This window comes from Salmo salar, chromosome ssa25 (genome assembly GCF_905237065.1).
Source record: "Salmo salar chromosome ssa25, Ssal_v3.1, whole genome shotgun sequence".
NCBI classification, from domain to species: domain Eukaryota; kingdom Metazoa; phylum Chordata; class Actinopteri; order Salmoniformes; family Salmonidae; genus Salmo; species Salmo salar.
The window spans coordinates 21,425,157-21,443,237 of NC_059466.1; the positions used below are offsets into that span (position 1 = coordinate 21,425,157).

General features: G+C 46.5%; 2 protein-coding genes across 4 annotated transcripts in view; one reads left to right on the forward strand and one right to left on the reverse strand.

Annotated features, from left to right (window-relative positions):
- The window catches only part of LOC106586375 (serine/threonine-protein phosphatase 6 regulatory ankyrin repeat subunit B), a 30,295-nt gene extending 23,325 nt beyond the window's left edge, over positions 1 to 6,970 (forward strand). For 2 of the 3 annotated variants that reach the window (XM_014173586.2, XM_014173587.2), the window contains exons 20-27: positions 530 to 647; positions 792 to 1,011; positions 1,470 to 1,557; positions 1,669 to 1,752; positions 2,443 to 2,671; positions 4,245 to 4,327; positions 4,481 to 4,572; positions 5,145 to 6,970. In XM_014173586.2, the coding sequence (XP_014029061.1) occupies positions 530 to 647; positions 792 to 1,011; positions 1,470 to 1,557; positions 1,669 to 1,752; positions 2,443 to 2,671; positions 4,245 to 4,327; positions 4,481 to 4,572; positions 5,145 to 5,398 (1,168 nt within the window). In that variant the 3' untranslated portion in view covers positions 5,399 to 6,970. The remainder of the gene's footprint in view (positions 1 to 529; positions 648 to 791; positions 1,012 to 1,469; positions 1,558 to 1,668; positions 1,753 to 2,442; positions 2,672 to 4,244; positions 4,328 to 4,480; positions 4,573 to 5,144) is intronic. The other variant, XM_014173588.2, reaches the window with a different exon arrangement.
- Positions 6,971 to 7,223: 253 nt separating this feature from the next.
- LOC106586374 (1-phosphatidylinositol 3-phosphate 5-kinase-like) overlaps positions 7,224 to 18,081 on the reverse strand; it is a 28,244-nt gene continuing 17,386 nt past the window's right edge. The window contains 26 exon segments of the mRNA XM_014173585.2: positions 7,224 to 7,884; positions 8,020 to 8,094; positions 8,225 to 8,417; positions 8,636 to 8,833; positions 9,030 to 9,133; positions 9,354 to 9,530; positions 9,658 to 9,717; positions 9,839 to 9,939; positions 10,015 to 10,098; positions 10,234 to 10,329; positions 12,131 to 12,251; positions 12,385 to 12,522; positions 12,621 to 12,681; positions 12,773 to 12,863; positions 13,016 to 13,170; positions 13,345 to 13,453; positions 13,737 to 13,850; positions 14,015 to 14,193; positions 14,458 to 14,629; positions 14,797 to 14,868; positions 15,021 to 15,121; positions 15,455 to 15,832; positions 16,092 to 16,253; positions 16,351 to 16,617; positions 16,619 to 17,049; positions 17,309 to 17,435. Coding sequence (XP_014029060.1) covers positions 7,769 to 7,884; positions 8,020 to 8,094; positions 8,225 to 8,417; positions 8,636 to 8,833; positions 9,030 to 9,133; positions 9,354 to 9,530; positions 9,658 to 9,717; positions 9,839 to 9,939; positions 10,015 to 10,098; positions 10,234 to 10,329; positions 12,131 to 12,251; positions 12,385 to 12,522; positions 12,621 to 12,681; positions 12,773 to 12,863; positions 13,016 to 13,170; positions 13,345 to 13,453; positions 13,737 to 13,850; positions 14,015 to 14,193; positions 14,458 to 14,629; positions 14,797 to 14,868; positions 15,021 to 15,121; positions 15,455 to 15,832; positions 16,092 to 16,253; positions 16,351 to 16,617; positions 16,619 to 17,049; positions 17,309 to 17,435 — 3,882 coding nt within the window. The 3' untranslated portion in view covers positions 7,224 to 7,768.

Genomic DNA, 18,081 nt, shown 5'->3' on the forward strand with positions numbered 1-18,081 from the left:
AGAGGAGTGGGACAACATTCCACAGGCCACAATCAACAGCCTGATCAACTCTGTGAAGATGTCGTGCTGCATGAGGCAAATGGTGGTCACACCAGATACTGACTGGTTTTCTGATCCACACCCCTACCTTTTTTTTATGGTATCTGTGACCAACAGATGCATATCTGTATTCTCACTCGTGAAATCCATAGATTTGGGCCTAATGAATTTATTTCAATTGACTGATTTCCTTATGCCCTAACTCAGTAAAATCTATGAAATTGTTGCATGTTGCGTTTTTCTTTATTAATTTAGTATAGTTAGAAAGGGACTGGATAGGTATACGTTATATGGTAATATCTTGCGCTCAGCTTCCTCTCTGATAAGCGAGGTCAAATTTGCGCTGTATTGCATACACTCATCGAATCCTGTCAGATCTGATTGGATGGATGGAGGTAATATGATAATACTAGTGTGTTGGCTCTGATTTGGGATTGTGTCTACCGATCCGTTTTTCCTACTCTGACTGTCCCCTCTCTGTCCCTGTCAGGACTCCTCTGATGCTGGCGGTGGCAGGGGGACATGTGGACGCTGTGTCTCTGCTGCTGGAGAGAGAGGCTGCTGTAGACACAGCAGACAGCCATGGCCTGACCGCCTTGCACCTTGGGGTGAGTGTTTGTGTGTGTGATTGTACTGAATTCTGGGTAGCTTTTAACAACATGATCTCTTTGTCCAGTCTAAAAGTTTAAAGGTGCTCTCTGTCGCGTTCCCATTTTCTCCTCTTCCTCCTCCTCCTCCTCCTCCTCACCCAGTTGCTGTGTGGTCAGGAGGAGTGTGTCCAGTGTCTGTTGGAGCAGGAGGCCTCTGTGTTGCTGGGGGACTCCAGGGGCCGAACAGCCCTCCATCTGGCTGCAGCGAGGGGCCACGCATCCTGGCTTGCTGAGCTGCTGAGTATCGCTTTTTCTGAACCGCCCACGCCCCGCCTCCGAGACCACCAGGGGTACACCCCCCTGCACTGGGCCTGCTACTATGGTCAGTCACTAGACCTACCTACTACACTGGGCCTGCTACTATGGTCAGTCACTAGACCTACCTACTACACTGGGCCTGCTACTATGGTCAGTCACTAGACCTACCTACTACACTGGGCCTGCTACTATGGTCAGTCACTAGACCTACCTACTGCACTGGGCCTGCTACTATGGTCAGTCACTAGACCTACCTACTGCACTGGGCCTGCTACTATGGTCAGTCACTAGACCTACCTACTGCACTGGGCCTGCTACTATGGTCAGTCACTAGACCTACCTACTGCACTGGGCCTGCTACTATGGTCAGTCACTAGACCTACCAACTGCAGGCCTGCCTCAAACCATGAATTTTTAGTTTGAATCTCCAATCAGTGTGCCTGAGGATTTTGTCTCTACGTATATATTTTATGTGAAATACCTTTTATGTTGGCATGTTGTAATAATCTTGTGTGTGTCCAGGTCACGAGGGCTGTGTGGAGGTACTGCTGGAGCAGAAAGGTTGTCGCTGTATCGATGGGAACCCCTTCACTCCCCTGCACTGTGCTGTGTAAGTCTTCACATACATGTACAAATTGCACAGTATTCCCCATAGATGTCAGTGTTGACTGTGTTTTGCCTCATGGACAACAGTGTTTACATTCTGTGTTTCGCTTCCCAGGGTGAATGATCATGAATCCTGTGCCGCACTACTGCTGGAGGCCATGGGATCAGACATCGCCAGCTGTAAGGATGCTAAGGATAGGTAGGTCGTCACCAGTGGTGGAAAAAGTACCCAAATGTCATACTTGAGTAAAAGTATAGATACCTTAATAGAAAAGTGAGTCACTCATTAAAATTCTACTTGAGGAAAAGTCTAAAAGTATTTGGTTTTAAATATACTTAAGTATCAAAAGTAAAAGTATAAATAATTTCAAATTCCTTATATTAAGCAAACCAGGCCACATCATTTTCTTGTTTAATTTCTTTATTCACAGATTGCCAGGGGCACGCTCCAACACTCAGACATAATTTACAAATGAAACGTTTGTGTTTAGTGAGTCCGCCAGGTCAGAGGCAGTAGGGATGACCAGGGATGTTCTCTTGATAAGTGTGTGAATTGGACCATTTTCCTGTCCTGCTAAGCATTCAAAATGTAACGAGTACTTTTGAGTGTTAGGGAAAAAGTACATTATCTTCTTTAGGAATGTAGTGAAGTAAAAGGTGTAAAAAAATATAAATAGTAAAGTACAGATGCATCAAAAACTAAAGTAATACTTTAAAGTATTTTTACTTAAGTACTTTACACTACTGGTCGTCACACACCCGATTCAGATACATATTGGAGTTGCCCTGGATCAGATGGAGCTGTATCGAACACAGCCTCAATCTCTAACTTCTGTGTTTTCTTCCTCCTCCTGCTTTCTTTGCCTCTCCTCCCCTTTCTCTCTCTCAGGACTCCTCTCCATGCTGCGGCATTCTCTGGTCATGTGGACTGTGTCCAACTGCTTCTGGCCCATGATGCACCTGTGGATGCTGTGGACCAATCAGGGCGCAGTGCGCTGATGATGGCTGCAGAGAAGGGAGGAGTGGGGGCTGTAGAGGTGCTGTTGACCAGTGCTAACGCCAGCCTGGGTTTGGTCGACCAGATTGGCAACACAGCCCTCCACCTGGCCTGCAGTAGTGTGAGTGTCCACTAGGGAGATTTCTCTCCCCATTTCTTTGACATAACATTTGTACATACCACATACAAATACTAAACTCGGCAAAAAAAGAAACGTCCACTCACTGTTAACTGCGTTTATTTTCAGCAAACTTAACATGTGTAAATATTTGTATGAACATAACAAGATTAAACAACTGAGACATAAACTGAACAAGTTCCACAGACATGTGACTAACAGAAATTGAATAATGTGTCCCTGAACGGGGGGGGTCAAAATCAAAAGTAACAGTCAGTATCTGATGTGGCCACCAGCTGCATTAAATACTGCAGTGCATCTCCTCCTCATGGACTGCATCAGAATTTGCCAGTTTTTGCTGTGAGATGTTACCCCACTCTTCCACCAAGGCATCTGCAAGTTCCCGGACATTTCTGGGGGGAATGGCCCAAGCCCTCACCCTCCGATCCAACAGGTCCCAGACGTGCTCAATGGGATTGAGATCCGGGCTCATTGCTGGCCATGGCAGAACACTGACATTCATGTCTTGCAGGAAATCACTCACAGAACGAGCAGTATGGCTGGTGGCATTGTCATGCTGGAGGGTCATGTCAGGATGAGCCTGCATGAAGGGTACCACATGAGGGAGGAGGATGTCTTCCCTGTAACGCACAGCGTTGAGATTGCCTGCAATGACAACAAGCTCAGTCCGATGATGCTGCGACACACCGCCCCAGAACATGACGGACCCTCCACCTCCAAATCAATCCTGCTCCGGAGTACAGGCCTCGGTGTAATGCTCATTCCTTCGACGATAAACGCGAATCCGACCATCACCCTTGGTGAGACAAAACTGCGACTCGTCAGTGAAGAGCACTTTTTGCCAGTCCTGTCTGGTCCAGCGATGTTGGGTTTGTGCCCATAGGCGACGTTGTTGCCGGTGGTCTGGTGAGGACCTGCCTTACAACAGGCCTACAAGCCCTCAGTCCAGCCTCTCTCAGCCTATTGCGGACAGTCTGAGCACTGATGGAGGGATTGTGCGTTCCTGATGTAACTCGGGCAGTTGTTGTTGCCATCCTGTACCGGTCCTGCAGGTGTGACGTTCGGATGTACCGATCCTGTGCAGATGTTGTTAGACGTGGTCTGCCACTGCGAGGACGATTAGCTGTCCATGCTGTCTTAGGTGTCTCCCAGTACGGACATTGCAATTTATTGCCCTGGCCACATCTGCAGTCTTCATGCCTCAGGCACGTTCACGCAGATGAGCAGGGACCCTGGGTATCTTTTGATGTTTTTCAGAGTCAGTAGAAAGACCTCTTTAGTGTCCTACGTTTTCATAACTGTGACCTTAATTGCCTACCGTCTGTAAGCTGTTAGTGTCTTAACGACCGTTCCACAGGTGCATGTTCATGGTTCATTGAACAAGCATGGGAAACAGTGTTTAAACCCTTTACAGTGAAGATCTGTGAAGTTATTTTGAGTTTTTCGAATGATCTTTGAAAGACAGGGCCCTGAAAAAGGGACGTTTATTTTTTTGCTGTTTATATTTACAATCATAGTGCATAATATATTAATTTGGCTTCACCCCTTCTCTCAGGGAAAGGAGGATTGTGTTCTGTTCATCCTGGAGAGGCTAAAGGACACTGTTCTCATAGGTGCCACAAACGCAGCACTGCAGACGTAAGTGTTGGTCAGATAGCCCAGGGTTAGTCTTGGAACCGAGAACCAAATATTATGTCCGCTAGCTACCTGAATTTATTCTGGGGTGGAAATGTCTAGCCCCTCCCCACTACAGAAACACTACAAACCTTCTGATTGGTTTGTCCCTCCCAGGCCTCTCCACCTAGCAGCTCGTAGTGGTCTGAAACAGGCTGTCCAGGACCTGCTGTCCAGGGGGGCCAGTGTTCAGATGTTGGATGAGAATGGTAGGTCTTAAGGTCTGGTCTGGGCATGAATCAGTACCAGTGTGTTAAAGGGATCTAACTGCATGCTGCTTTTATATCAGCTGCCTGTGGTGTTGGCATGTCTATGTACATTAGCTAGCTACAGCGGTCTGTGTCTGTCTGTGCTCTGGTAGGCTTGAGAGAGAGAGAGTGTGTGTGTGCGCACGCAGCTAACTGGTCTGTAGCTCTCTGTCCCAGTTCCACCTGTCAACTATTGTTATTAGGGCCAGGAGTTTTTCCTTATCTATCTATAAAATGAATGAGGTTTAGGTTGTACGCATTCCCTGTCTGCTTGTCTGTGTACTGTCTGCGCTGGCTGTGTACTAATGGAATGCTGCTTTCTCCCATTGTCCTCCCTTCCCTTGTCCCCCCACCTCTCTCTGTTTTTCGCTTCGCTCTCCCCGCTTCTTCCATGTTTCCTCCCCCTTCTTTCTATCTTCCCTTCCTCTTCCATACTTCTTTCTCCCCACCATCTCCCTCTCTCTCTCCCACTCTATTTCTCTGCCCTCCTCTCTCTCTCCCACTATTTCTCTGCCCTCCTCTCTCTCCCCCAGGTCTGACGCCTGCTCTAGCTTGCGCTCCTAGCAGGGAGGTGGCTGACTGTCTGGCTCTCATTCTGGCTACCATGATGCCTTTCTGCTCCCCTTGTAGCTCCGGAGTCCCCTCCCCAGGTTCCCTCCTGAGGGCCCTATCCAGGCAGAAGGGTTCGCGGGACCCTCGTAGCCCTAAGGCCCCCTCTGGCCCCTCCAGCGAGGGAAGTGCCAGTCAGGGCACCACTGAAAACGACTCAGACTCAGAAACCTTTTGACCCCGACTCTTATCAGATGTCTGCAGAGATGCAGTTTCCCACCACCGACCACCCTGAAACCCTCGCTTGTGTCCCAAGAGTAGAACCTTTGTGGGGGCTTGTACAGGACTTTGCCCCCCCCCTCGAATGGCTGGAGCTCAACCTCATGTGATCCTACCGGCTGGTGCTTCTTATCCAGATCAACCTAGGTACTCCGTCTCAGCGATCTATGACAGCAGCTGAGACTTCTCATTTAAAGCCATTTTTTGTTCGTATGAAGAGGAACTTTTTTTAAGTTTATTTTGGTTGATTGATGTACCAAATATTGACATTGCTAACACAAGTATATGTATATTTTTGTGTCAGGGTTCATACTGATCTGCCCAGTGATGTGAGTATAGCACAAACCAACTAAAGCACAATTCTAGAATTCACTTAAGTCTATTATAATGCATACAGTGTATGGGGCAGAGTCTAGCCTTGGTGCATAGAAGTGGTACCATTTCAACATCTTGTTTCCACACCAATAGAAATCACCCACGTCAACTGACCTGGAAAAGCTCTGGGCTGTAGTTATTGGCTATAGGTGACTAGGACCTAGAATTGTTCCTAATCCTGTCACATGGTCAGTCAGGAACCTCCTGTCCCTAGTGTTACAGGACCACCGTGCTTCAGTAGTTTACATGCTCAGTTAGATCAGGTCTCCAGTGAAGAGGTTGACACCTGTACGGTATTTATTAACACATTATGGTACAGAATACTGCTTGCACTTAAAATGTAAAGGAGAGCAGGACCTTGACCAGCAATGTGCCAGTCTAACTTGTCCAGTGCCTTGTTAAACCTTTGTATTCATTTTTTTATTTCAATTTTCCAAAAAAAGCGTACACATTTTTCTGGTGCGTGTGGTGTCTATTCAATCCGTATCGCAGAAGTTCAGCTTTACATTTAAAGGTAATGTTCCTGCTTGAGCGGAGATGACCTTAACATTTCTATAGCGGGATCTGTCACGCTTCAACTGTACAGATTGAATAGAGCCTTAGATTGTGTATTATGGATGTATGTGACAGATGAGTGGATTAACTCTTTTTTTGGGGGGGGGGGGGGGTCGTCATGTCACTTCTAACCCTGACAAAAAACACCAATGTTTTTACACTCCTATGATCAGACGTGTGCATGTCTGCAACAAGATGAAGTTCTGCTTTTGTACGTTATTGTAAAGCACAGCCTTGTCTGTAATAACTACCACAAAGAGGACCCCAGAGCACACACTTTTTAAAAAGCACAGTGTTAGTTGAACGCCTCAAAGCTTGTTGTTGATAACGAAGAGATTGGGTCTGTGTCCCAAATGGCCCCCTATTCCCTACATAGTGTAATACTTTTGACCAGAACCCTATGTAGTGCACTAAAGGGAATATAGCCATTTAGGATGCTGCCATGGGTCAGTATTATGTCAGAAGGAGCATCACACCACCAGTGAGTCGTGACAATCGGATCAGATTTTCATACCAGTTCCTGATGCAGTATGAAATGCTCAAGGCTGTTTGTCTTTTTATGAATCAATTGTACAATAATATAAAAATCTGTTTTAATTTAGTGCTGTGTGTCATTTGTCTGTACTTTCCTATTTGATACCAAGTTAAAACATTACTTAGGTAAGCATTAATGCCAAAAACATGAATGAACCCTCAAATGCCTCTACATTGTAAGGAGTCAATCTATCTACCGGTAAAACAATACCCACTACATGTAAGCGTTTGATGGTGAAGTCTATTCGGGACATCTGAGCTGATGAACAATATGTAGTTTTACAAGATGGGACAAACAAAACATCTCATTGACACGGAGGTTTAAATCAGTGTTAATCTTTAATTACATACTCTCTGTACATTTACATCTCATTTGTTCACCAAACTAGGACCACAAAGTAAGAATTTGTTTTTCAGTGCCATCTCACTGTGCCCGCGTGAAACAGTTTGACACTTCAAGATCATTAATCCCCTCAGGGAGATAGTCATGATTAGGGAATTAAGTTCTTTCCATGCCAGGATAAACTCCGGCCTATTATTAGGGCCCAGCCATGACTTCCAATAATACTGAAGAGTCACTCGTTTACAGTCTAGTAGATAGTATTATTATGGAATGATTGAGTCGTTGTATACTGGCCTTGCATTACCATCCAGTATGCTTTTATGGCTCCTCATTGGGCAAAGGGTTTTTCTGCATTGTGGTCTCCTGTCCCCCCCGTAACTGATGCCCATGTTGTGTTTTGCAGCTAGCAGCGGAGTCCCAGATCCTTTCATGCTGTCTTGCCAAACATGCCGTGACAATGACATAGGAATTGGCTAAACGACACAAAAAGATCTGGGACTCAGGCTAGCTCCCTGGTGTCAGTTAGCAGTTGACCCCCAGACCTGTCCAGTGGTCAGGCACCATGAGGAAGTACTTGTCCATGGCCTCACAGAAACGGGATCGGTACAGCTCCGGAGACACCACCGTGGGCATCTTACCTGTGAGCGTGACAAAACACCACATTTTATTTATAATACAAACTACTAGAGATCTCAAAGCTAAATGTGAAAGGGCACAATCTTAAAATAGACTTCAAGGACTAATGTAGGGGTGTCTGACAGATGATGAATTACCTTGCCCTCCCAGGATCCCTGTGGATTTCACCACCATCTCCAGCTTCTTATCCCATGTGAATGTCCGAATGTAATCTGATACAATGGAAGGTATGTTTCTTTTATAAGCAGCATGCATGCATTTTTTCTATAAGCACCAGCAAACAGTTCATCTATGTTATAGCCAATGAAATGACATTTTCAAGTTTGAAAGCTTTTCTCTCACCTATGATTCCCACCACCAGCTGGTCTGTGGTGTCATCTCGTCCAACCAGCAGAGAGTAGTCTATGATTAGGTGACTAGACAGGAAGTAGGCATCACTGTGTATGGCCGCCCTCAAGATGGCCTTGCAGTGGGCTCTGATGTACAGAGGGTTGTCATGGACCAGCTTCAGTAGGTTCTCATCCAGCAGAACCACCTAATATAGAATAATGTATGCCATTTAGCTGATGCATTTATCCAAAAGTTGTTATTTTAAAAGAGAATGTTCTCAATGACATACCTGGTCAAATAAAGATGCATGCATAAATAAACAAAGCTACTGACTGTATAGTGAGTGCATACATTTATGTTGTATGTGGCCTCAGCGGGAATCAAACCCACAACCCGGTGTTGCTTGTCTCACGCCATGCTCACCTCACAGCTCTCCTTCCCAGAGTCGGTCTTAACGTTTCGGTTCCTCAGAGAACCCTTGAGGTCGAACACCTGGGCCATCTTCCTGCCATAGAACAGGTTCTCCATGACCAGCAGATCCAGCTTCTTCTCAGAGTTGTTCTGGGAGTTCTTGTAGCCGATCCGGTACACACCCAGGATCTTAGCCAGGGCAGTGGGTCGCTGTGGGACAGACAGGGGTTTTAGGATAGGAATGTATTCTAATCTCAGAAAAGAAACAGCCATCACACAGACAATAGGGCAACTCCTTGAAAAACATTTAATAAAGTCATTTATTTAAGGAAATCCGATTCATCACCAAAATAGTTCATATTTATCTATTTAAGTCAAATGTAACTATATGGGTAGTGTAGTTTACCTTCTGCTGCACAGCTCCAGTGATATAGGTGAAGTAGTGAGGGGCAAAGTCCAGGAAGGACTGAACCTCTAGTCTGGGCATCTGCTTCAGGATGAACCGGTCATCTGAGTGAGGGAGGGAGGGAGAAAGAGAGAGAGAGGGACATAGAGAGAGGGGGGGGGGACAAAGACAGCGATAGGTACAACCACTACAGACAAATAAACAGCACTTCAGGTGGGTGACATGGACTGCACATATTTAAAGGAGTTATCTTGCCCCCAAATAGGACTTCCTGGTAAATACAAGTTAAATAAAACAATATGACTCTGGTGTTGACGGTCACACCTTCGGTGGCGTAGAAGACGGCCCCAGACTTGCCGCCGCGGGCCTGCCAGTTGACGCAGTGGGAGAGCGAGCGGACAAAGTCATCCTCCGTACTGTCCATGATCTCCTCTCTCATCTTGTGGAACTCCTCTGCATAGTAGATCCTGCAGTAGAACTTAGCATTGGCGTCAGAGAACTCTACGAACGAGAGAGAGAGATTACTGACTAGGCCCTATGCTTGTTATTGAGAGAAAGTTTGCGGGCTAAGCACTTCACAGGTAACGCCATCCCAAATGGGCACATAAATCCAATGAGAAACACTCACGTAATTCGATATGAGGGTTTCCAGCTGACTTCTTGTGCTTGTCTCCTATGTCTGCATCTTCTGTTCAAAGAAAAAGAATGATAGGAATGCCATTAGAACAGAAATGAACTGAGGTAAAAAAATACTTTCTAGCACCCCCCTCCCATGTTGCCCGTTTACCCTGAGATGATCCACTACTCACTGAGAGGGTCAGCGTCCATGCTGCTGCGGCCCGCACCCATCTGGGAGGAGGCCGTCTCATTGGGCTTGGCTGGGCTGTTCTTGGCCCGGCTCTCTCCGGAGCTACACACCGACAGGATGAGACATTATACATCAGGTAACATACACACAGTCAACATCAGCAGAGTTTGTGTGTACCTGATGGTTTGGGTGGTGTCCTCGCCTCCAGCCTTCACAGTTGTCTTCGACAGCTCATCCAGAGCGGTCTTATACTCCTTACAGCTAGAGGTCAGGCCGAGGTCATTGAAATAACATTAGAACATCATAACCACTATAACTTTAGAACAACAAGACAACATAACACATCAGTGAGTAAGACGTGCAGAGAATGGAGAAGAAATAGAGCGGAGTGGTTACCTGAGAGCGAATGCAATGATGGAGCTGGGTTCTCTCTCACACACGGCAATGGGCACTCTCTCATGCTCATACATCAGGTAATGCTTGTCTGGGTCACTGACAAACAAAGATCACAACAACGTCAGAAAACATATAGGGCTCAATAATACAACACACTACTTATCTGTCCATTATACAGAGGATACAACCTGGGGTTGGAACCGATTCAGGGAACAGAACCCGAAAACCGTAAAAGATCACCGTTTTTCCAAGAACAGAACCGAGAACAAAAGGGATCTATACTGTCCTGAAACAGAACCGTTATTTCAGAAGCACGGGAACTGGCTAATAGCGTTCTTTTACATTCCAGGCATTTTTTCCAAGTCCCACAAAAAACACAACAAAGCACCTCTGCATAGCCCTCACTGTCACTCAGAAGCGTATTCCGGTGTCTGCCTGCCTGCTGAAAATCCTTCCCAGTGTTTTTAGGCTACCTGCCCCTCCCTCCGAAGCATGCATAGTTTAATGTAGCCTACTGACGTTACGGCAAGCGGTACCGGAGCGCCAAGTCTAGGTCCAAAAGCCTCCTTAACAGCTTCTAACCCCAAGCCATAAGACTGCTGAACAATTAACAAAATGGCCAATATTTACATTGACCCCCCCCTTGGTTTTTACACTGCTGCTACTCGCTGTTTATTATCTATGCATAGTCACTTTACCCCTACCTACATGTACAAATGACCTCGACTAACCTGTACCCCCGCACATTGACTCTGTACCGGTACCACCTGTATATTGCCTCAGTATTGGTAAGGTCTACTACACCTGTTGTATTCGGCGCATGTGACAAATAAAATTTTATTCAATTTTTTTTTATTCAGAAATGTGATTTTTAATTAGATAACAGATTTACTTTTCCAATGCTAGTTAAGGCTATTATAGTTATGACGTTTCACATTGGATTTATTAACTACAAAAAGACCTTCCATTTTAATTCTGGTGCCGCTCTGAACACACAAGCTTGTTAGCTAGCTCTGGTCTAGCTCTCAAACTCTAGACGGCATTATGTGTAATGTAATGAAACTGAGAGTCATGATAGGGCTAGCTCTGGGCCAACGTTAGTTAAGCCAACTCTCTGAAGTTCAAAGACTTTCAGAGATCCTTCATAGAAGCCGCTCCTCCGTAGGCATGATGCTGTGGCTTAATTCAGATAATGCATGTCATAACAATAAGATGCCCAGCGATTCATGCCCAGTGCTCTCCTCACCTGCAAAAATTCTGTCGCATGTCACACCCTACACTACACTTGTCTGTCCAATGCATGTACATAGAGCAGCTTGCTATGGAGCAGGCAAGCCATCTACTGGTGAAGAAGTGTAATGTTGAGCTAGATGTAAAAAAGATCAAAGAAAAAAAAGGTTTAAAAAGGAACAGAAAGGAACGATATAAACCATTACTTTTTGGGGGTTCGAACCGGTTCACAATTATTTTGCTGGTCGGAACTGTGGAATGAAAAACATTTAAAAGACGGTTCTGTACAGAATGAAGACAATTGGAAAATCATTTTGGTTCCGATCCCTGGATACAACGGACATTTGTTATTTTGGCTTTCACAGTGCCCAGCCCCACCACAAAACAACACAACAGCACAGCGGCAGAGCAACGCAGTGCTCTGGAGCAGGTTAGGGGTTAAGTGCTTTGCTCAAGGGCACATCGGCAGTAGGTGGCACCTGATATAGCGGTGATTTTTCCCGTCAACACTGGGATTCAAGCTAAACATTACAACAAAGTAAGAAAATGAACAGGGCTCAATATAACATTGGCATTATATCAAATGCTATCTTATATGGCTGATCATGAATCAATTTATACTACAGGAAAAAAGCTTATTCAGATGTGAAGGGCATACTGTACTCACAATGGGAATGGGATGGGGTTGTAACTGTTGCCTGGCAGCAAGTTGGCTAGAATGGCCTTCATGGTGGACTTCTCTTTCACCTGGCTGTCATTGGAGCCCAACAGGTGTCCATCAAACACATCTAGGAGACAACGAGAATGGAGTTAGAGACCGGAAAGCCTGTATTTAGATACATACTGTACATCTAGAGAAAGTGAATGGTAAGCGTATGTGGGGGGTTGTGTTTGTGATTCTATAGGTGTGTGTGTGTTCACCCTCTGGGATGCTGACAGAGTCCTGGTCAGGAAAGGATGGTCCAGACGAGAGGGGTTCTGAGCCTGGTTCCCCTGGTGACGGTAACGTTAGCAATGACGACCCCGAGCTCGAGGGCAGGGTAGTGAGGTGACGGTCCTCTGTCAATCGAAAAACAGACACGCCCATCAACTACTGTCAACCAATGAGAGAAGTACTATAGCATTCTGACTGAAAGCTGGGAAAAAAATCCCCTCACCTTTGTCACCATTTTGTACCACAGGGGAGGGGTTGCGTGGAGAAGACTCCAGAACACTGGTCTGTTAAACAAAATAAATACATAACATTCCATCCTTTATGATACACTAAGTCCCTATCATCTGAATTCTATCAGTTATATATTGCACTGACCTTGCTGTCGTCTGTCTGTCTGTGTCTCCCAGGGCTGGCTGGGACAGACAGACGCTTCCTGCCCTTCTCCTGCTGGAACAGGTCCTGCAGCCTGGAGGTTAAATGGTTCAACAAATTCATTATATGAGATCAAAAATGAAGCCTAGTACTAGACTAAAAACGCTTGTTTATTGGAGATTCATTTATCTGTGTCTAGGAAACTGCCCCTAACATTAAAAGCTGCTCCGATATCAGTGTTCTCACCTGCTGTTCCAGGACTGCAGTGTTTCACACAGGCTCTGTTTCTTCACTACCACTGATTCCAGTACAGTCTGGAGCTGCTGGGGAGAGTCACTACCACAAGCCTGGAGACGAGCCTGCAGCTTTTCTATCCAGCTACGCAGCTCTGCCTCCTCCATCTGAACACACACACAAAGAAAACTGATGGGAACCATGTGTTTGATACCTTTCCATTCAATCCATTCCAGTCATTACAATGAGCCCGTCCTCCGATTTACAGTCAGCCTCCACTGCACTATACATACACAAGACATATTTGGAGTGTAGCTCCCACCCTTCGAGGGGGAACCTACGTCTTTCTGTGCAAACAAGTCCTCCATCTTCTCCTCGCGTGTCTTGCTGAAGGTGTCCGTCTTCAGGGAGGTGAGGCGGTCCTCTATGGCCAGGTACACCTGATTCACACTGACAAGAGGGAGAGAATGGAAAAGGACTGGTCAGAACTATAAAGAAGGTAAAAATGTGTCAAACTAGATTATTCAGATTCGTCAGTTGGAGCCTGGTCCCAGATCGGTTTGTGCCTTCTTACCAACTCAGAGGACAATAACCTGTCGTTCTGCCCCTGAACAAGGTAGTTAACCCACTGTTCCTATAAGAATGTGTTCTTAACTGACTTGCCTAGTTAAATAAAGGTTAAAACAACAACAGATCTGGGACCAGGCTACTTAAGGCCATGGTAGACAGTTACTTCTGTGAGAAGTCCTTGAGGTCCTGCTGCATGCTTCCCTTGGAGGGCCCCTGGTTCCTGATGAAGATCTTAGGAGGAGGGAGGCAGATCTCCAGCAGTCTCACTGAGATGTAGCTGGGGGTTAGACAAGTGGAATGGCATGGGCATATACTGTTTGAAGACGTTTTGAATTGATGCAAAAATGCTAAGAAAAAATTGTAAGAATGATAAATGATGGCTGGAAGAATGGATGGCAGGTTGGATAGATGAAAATAAACGCCCTGGACTGTGTTTCCCACCTGAATGAGGCCACCATCTGGTTGTAGGAGAAGTATTGGTGGTAGTCTTTGTGGATGGAGTGGCCACAGGGTTCAGCATTAGCCCTCCTGGTATACTGGTGACCATAGAACCTCAGCTCCAGGTACTTAGCAAAGGACATGGACCACGAGTCATTGGACAGGGGCACCACAGGAGTCACCTACAGAGATAGAGCAGAATACAAGGTTCAAAGCTCTGTGAGCGATAGAGCAGAATACAAGGTTCAAAGCTCTGTGAGCGATAGAAGCTAAGCAGACCTGGACAGCAGCTTTTTGCTCTAGCCAAAAACAGGCAATTCTGATTAGTTGAACTAGGTGAGCTCGCTATTAACTAAAGCAAAACAGTTAGGTGTGATAGCTATAGAACAAGTCCTGGGGTTGGTCATGGAAACGATAAGGAAACGCAGATTAACAAGTTACTGTACCTGTTTGCATATGCGGCACCAGGAGTAGTTGAGGATGGTGTGTTGGTATCCAGGCACAGGAGAGTCCAGCTCCTTCAGTACGATCTGAACACAGCCACTGCCATGGACAAACCGCCGCACATGGTGCACCATGGGAGTCTCACAGAACATACTGGGGCACTGATAGGATGGCCTTTATCATGCATTCACAGACACACGCACACAGACAGACAGGTCAGGGCAAAGAAGAGGGACTTCATTGAATGACATTTTATTACATATCAATGAGACATTTTATGGTGAAATATTTTATCGGATATTCATTAAATCATTTGTCAGGTTCTGATATTTGTCCCTCACCTGAAACAGTATCTCTCCAGGAATATTCCTAGTGTGAGGTCATTCTTTCCGTAGAACTCCATTGTGACAATCCTGTTGAGAACAAATAAGTCTTTGTGAACAGCTGACCTTTCAGAGTTCAGTCAGCTGGTCTTTCACAGCGGGTACACAAGATTTCTATTGCTCCTAAGGGGATAAATAAAGCTGTACTGAATTGAAGACCACCAGGGTTGAGTGGGGTTTACCAGGGACTGACGCAGGGGTTGGGGGAGTTGTTGGACTGGGCTGAGGAGCTGCTGAACAGAACACACAGTCTCTGGTGGTTCACCGGGTTCAGGCAGTCCAGCTAAAAACACAGAGAAGTAATGGTGGTCAACAACAACAAGCAGATATGCTTTACAATTCAAGAGCGCACTTCGCCTCTTCAGACCTCCCCTAATCTCTCTGGAGAGTGAGTGAGGTGGTGTGCTCATCAATGGAACACACTGAGCAGTAAACTAGCACTGACCAAGGGAGATGTTAACATAGGTTGTCTGTAATGGAAAAACCCTCAATATACACACACATCAGAACAATATCTAAACGCCACAGATACATCAGTGAGACTGTTGGAGATCTGTCCCATCCATCTCCTATTATTGTGGTGTGTGGATGTGCTAACTAGCTGGCCATGTCTCACCTTGGAGGCCCAGGTCATGTCGTTCTGTCCCGCTGGCTTCTCTTCCTCACTATCAGCCTTGATGGGGTGCTTGGGAGGTGGAGCCTCCCGGACTGGTGGCTGAGGTAGGGGCTGGGTGAAGGGGTCTGCCTCCTGCCGGAGGCGGCCCCCCTGGGCACGGTAGTCTGCCAGCATCTTGGCCAGGTCCTGGCTGCTGCCCAGCTGCTCTGCGATGCGGGCGCTGGTAAGGTGGTGGGAGGGTAACACCTGGATGGGGCGCGGGGGAGGGACTCCGTTGGCGATGCCTCCACCTGACGGGGCGGAGTCTTTGAGAAGTTGTCGCTTACGTCGACAGTCTAGTTCTTTGAAGTCCTTGTTGAGCAGCGGTGAGAGGTACACCTGCACGAGGAACTAGTATGTTACATCTCAAATACGAAAAAAGCATATTGGATCATTAGCACTTAAGTGTTATGAGATGTGCGTAATGCATACGCATGACAACGACCATTTTGGTTGACATCCCCACTATAACTAACAACTGAGTACAGAGGAATTGACGGTCACGTGAACTGATATTCAATTGTACATTACTGAACTACAATAAGCGAATTGATAGAAAGCAGGTTGAAAAATCTTCAGTGAATGTAAACCAACAGACCTTTTCAGGAAAGTAGTCTCTGCTGGGGCAGCGTAGGCCAGCGGGCGTGAGGAGGAAGGGCTCTCTAAAGGTGATAAAGGGGGAAATACAAAGGATGATGTCCTTCAGCTCCTGTTTGAAGCCAGCCGTAAGCGTCTTGAGACGGTCGTCCGTTGAGGCCACCTGCTCGGTGGCAAAACAGAAGAGGATATTGTAGGACAATGGAAACCAACGTGTTTCTGTCTGCATCTTTAATCTTTTTTTTTTTTTCCTCCCTCACCTGCTCTGTGACAAACAGCCCTGTGTCATCCTGCAGGGGGTCTCTGAACAGCCTGGGGGGCGTCTCCGAACCCGAGCTCTCCTCCCGCGACTCACCCCTCCCCAGAACCCCCGACCCGCTCCCCCCCTCAGTCTCCCCCTTCCCCGACCCAATCTCATCTGCCAACTCCTCCAGGTCATCAATAAGATAGGGTGGGGACACTGGAGGTGGCAGCACCTGGCGATTGGACAACGGCGTGGAGGTCATGACCTCTGATGACTCCACCCCCCTCAGCCCCCAAGGAGGAAGAGGAGGACAGGAAGTGTTTTTTGTTGACTTTTACACCATGGACATCTTTAGGCGAGGAAGACTCTGATACAGATTTCCCAAGGGAAGGCTTCTCCTCCTCCTCCCCCAGCACAGTCTCTCCTCCCTGGGAGAGGGTGCTCTGGTCAGTCCCATTTTCCTGGCTCTCCTCCTCCTCAACAGTAGTCCTCTCCAGGAGACAGGGGAAGGAGTTGGTCTTGGCCAGGCTGGGAGGCATGGCGAACTCATCCATGAGAAAGGATATCTCTAGCTGGGAGTGGTAGGCCACACACACCATGAGGACGATGATCTCTTTAACCCTGGCCAGCTCGTACTCAGACGCCCCGCGAAGCTTTATGGTACAGCCCAGCTGGGGAGAGCAGCCCTCAAAGAACATGAGAGTCTTCAACTCATCTGTCACAGAGAGAGAAGAGAAGAGAGGAGAACACATTACAGTTGTGCTGTGGAACTCAGGGGAGTCAGAAGGAGGAGCCTGGAGATAAGTCTAGACTGGGCGGGAGGAACTTGTGAATGAACGCACCTGGTTGCAGTAGATTTCATGTGTTGGATTATTTAAGTGAAGTAAGTTTTATGAACAGCTTACAATATCTAAGATGTAGAGACTAAAAGTAGCTGAAGGCAGGAAGTTGAGGACAGAGTAGTTTCCACTCACTGTTGGCCAGCTGGAAAGAGTGTAGGTAGAACTTTTGGCAGGTTCCCAGTCGAGGCTTGGTGAGCAGCTGGTCCATAGACATGACTAGGTCCCCCTGGGTCATACGACTCACCCTGTCTAAGACTTGCTGCAGAGAACCATAGAGGAGGGAAATAGAGACTGAGGGCAGGTACAGCTAATAGACAGTCGAATGGGTTAAGCAGACTAACATGGATAAAGACACCATCAAAAAGAGTTAAAAAAAAAAAAAGCTAACAGCTACATAAAGTTAACTGCCAAAATAATGGGAACACTTGAGTGAATGAGGGATACAAAGTATATTGAAAGCAGGTGCTTCCACACAGGTGTGGTTCCTGAGTTAGTCAAGCACGTAACATCCCATCATGCTTAGGGTCATGTACAAAAATGCTGGGTAGGCTCACAGGGCATGAGTGGTCACTGAATGGTTTGGAGCATGAAAACGATGTAAACCATATGTCATGGCCGTCTCAGTCACCAGATCGCAACCCAATTGAACACTTATGGGAGATTCTGGAGCGGTGCTGGAGACAGTGTTTTCCACCATCAACAAAACACCAAATTATGGAATTTCTTGTTTATGAATGATGTTGCATCCCTCCAATAGAGTTCCAGAAACATAATCTATGCCAAGGTGTATTGAAGCTGTTTTGGCTCGTGGTGGCCCAACGCCATATTAAAGACACTATGTTGATGTTTCCTTTATTTTGGCAGTTACCGGTATGTAATATGTTCTAAAGCTAGCTAAAGGTGGG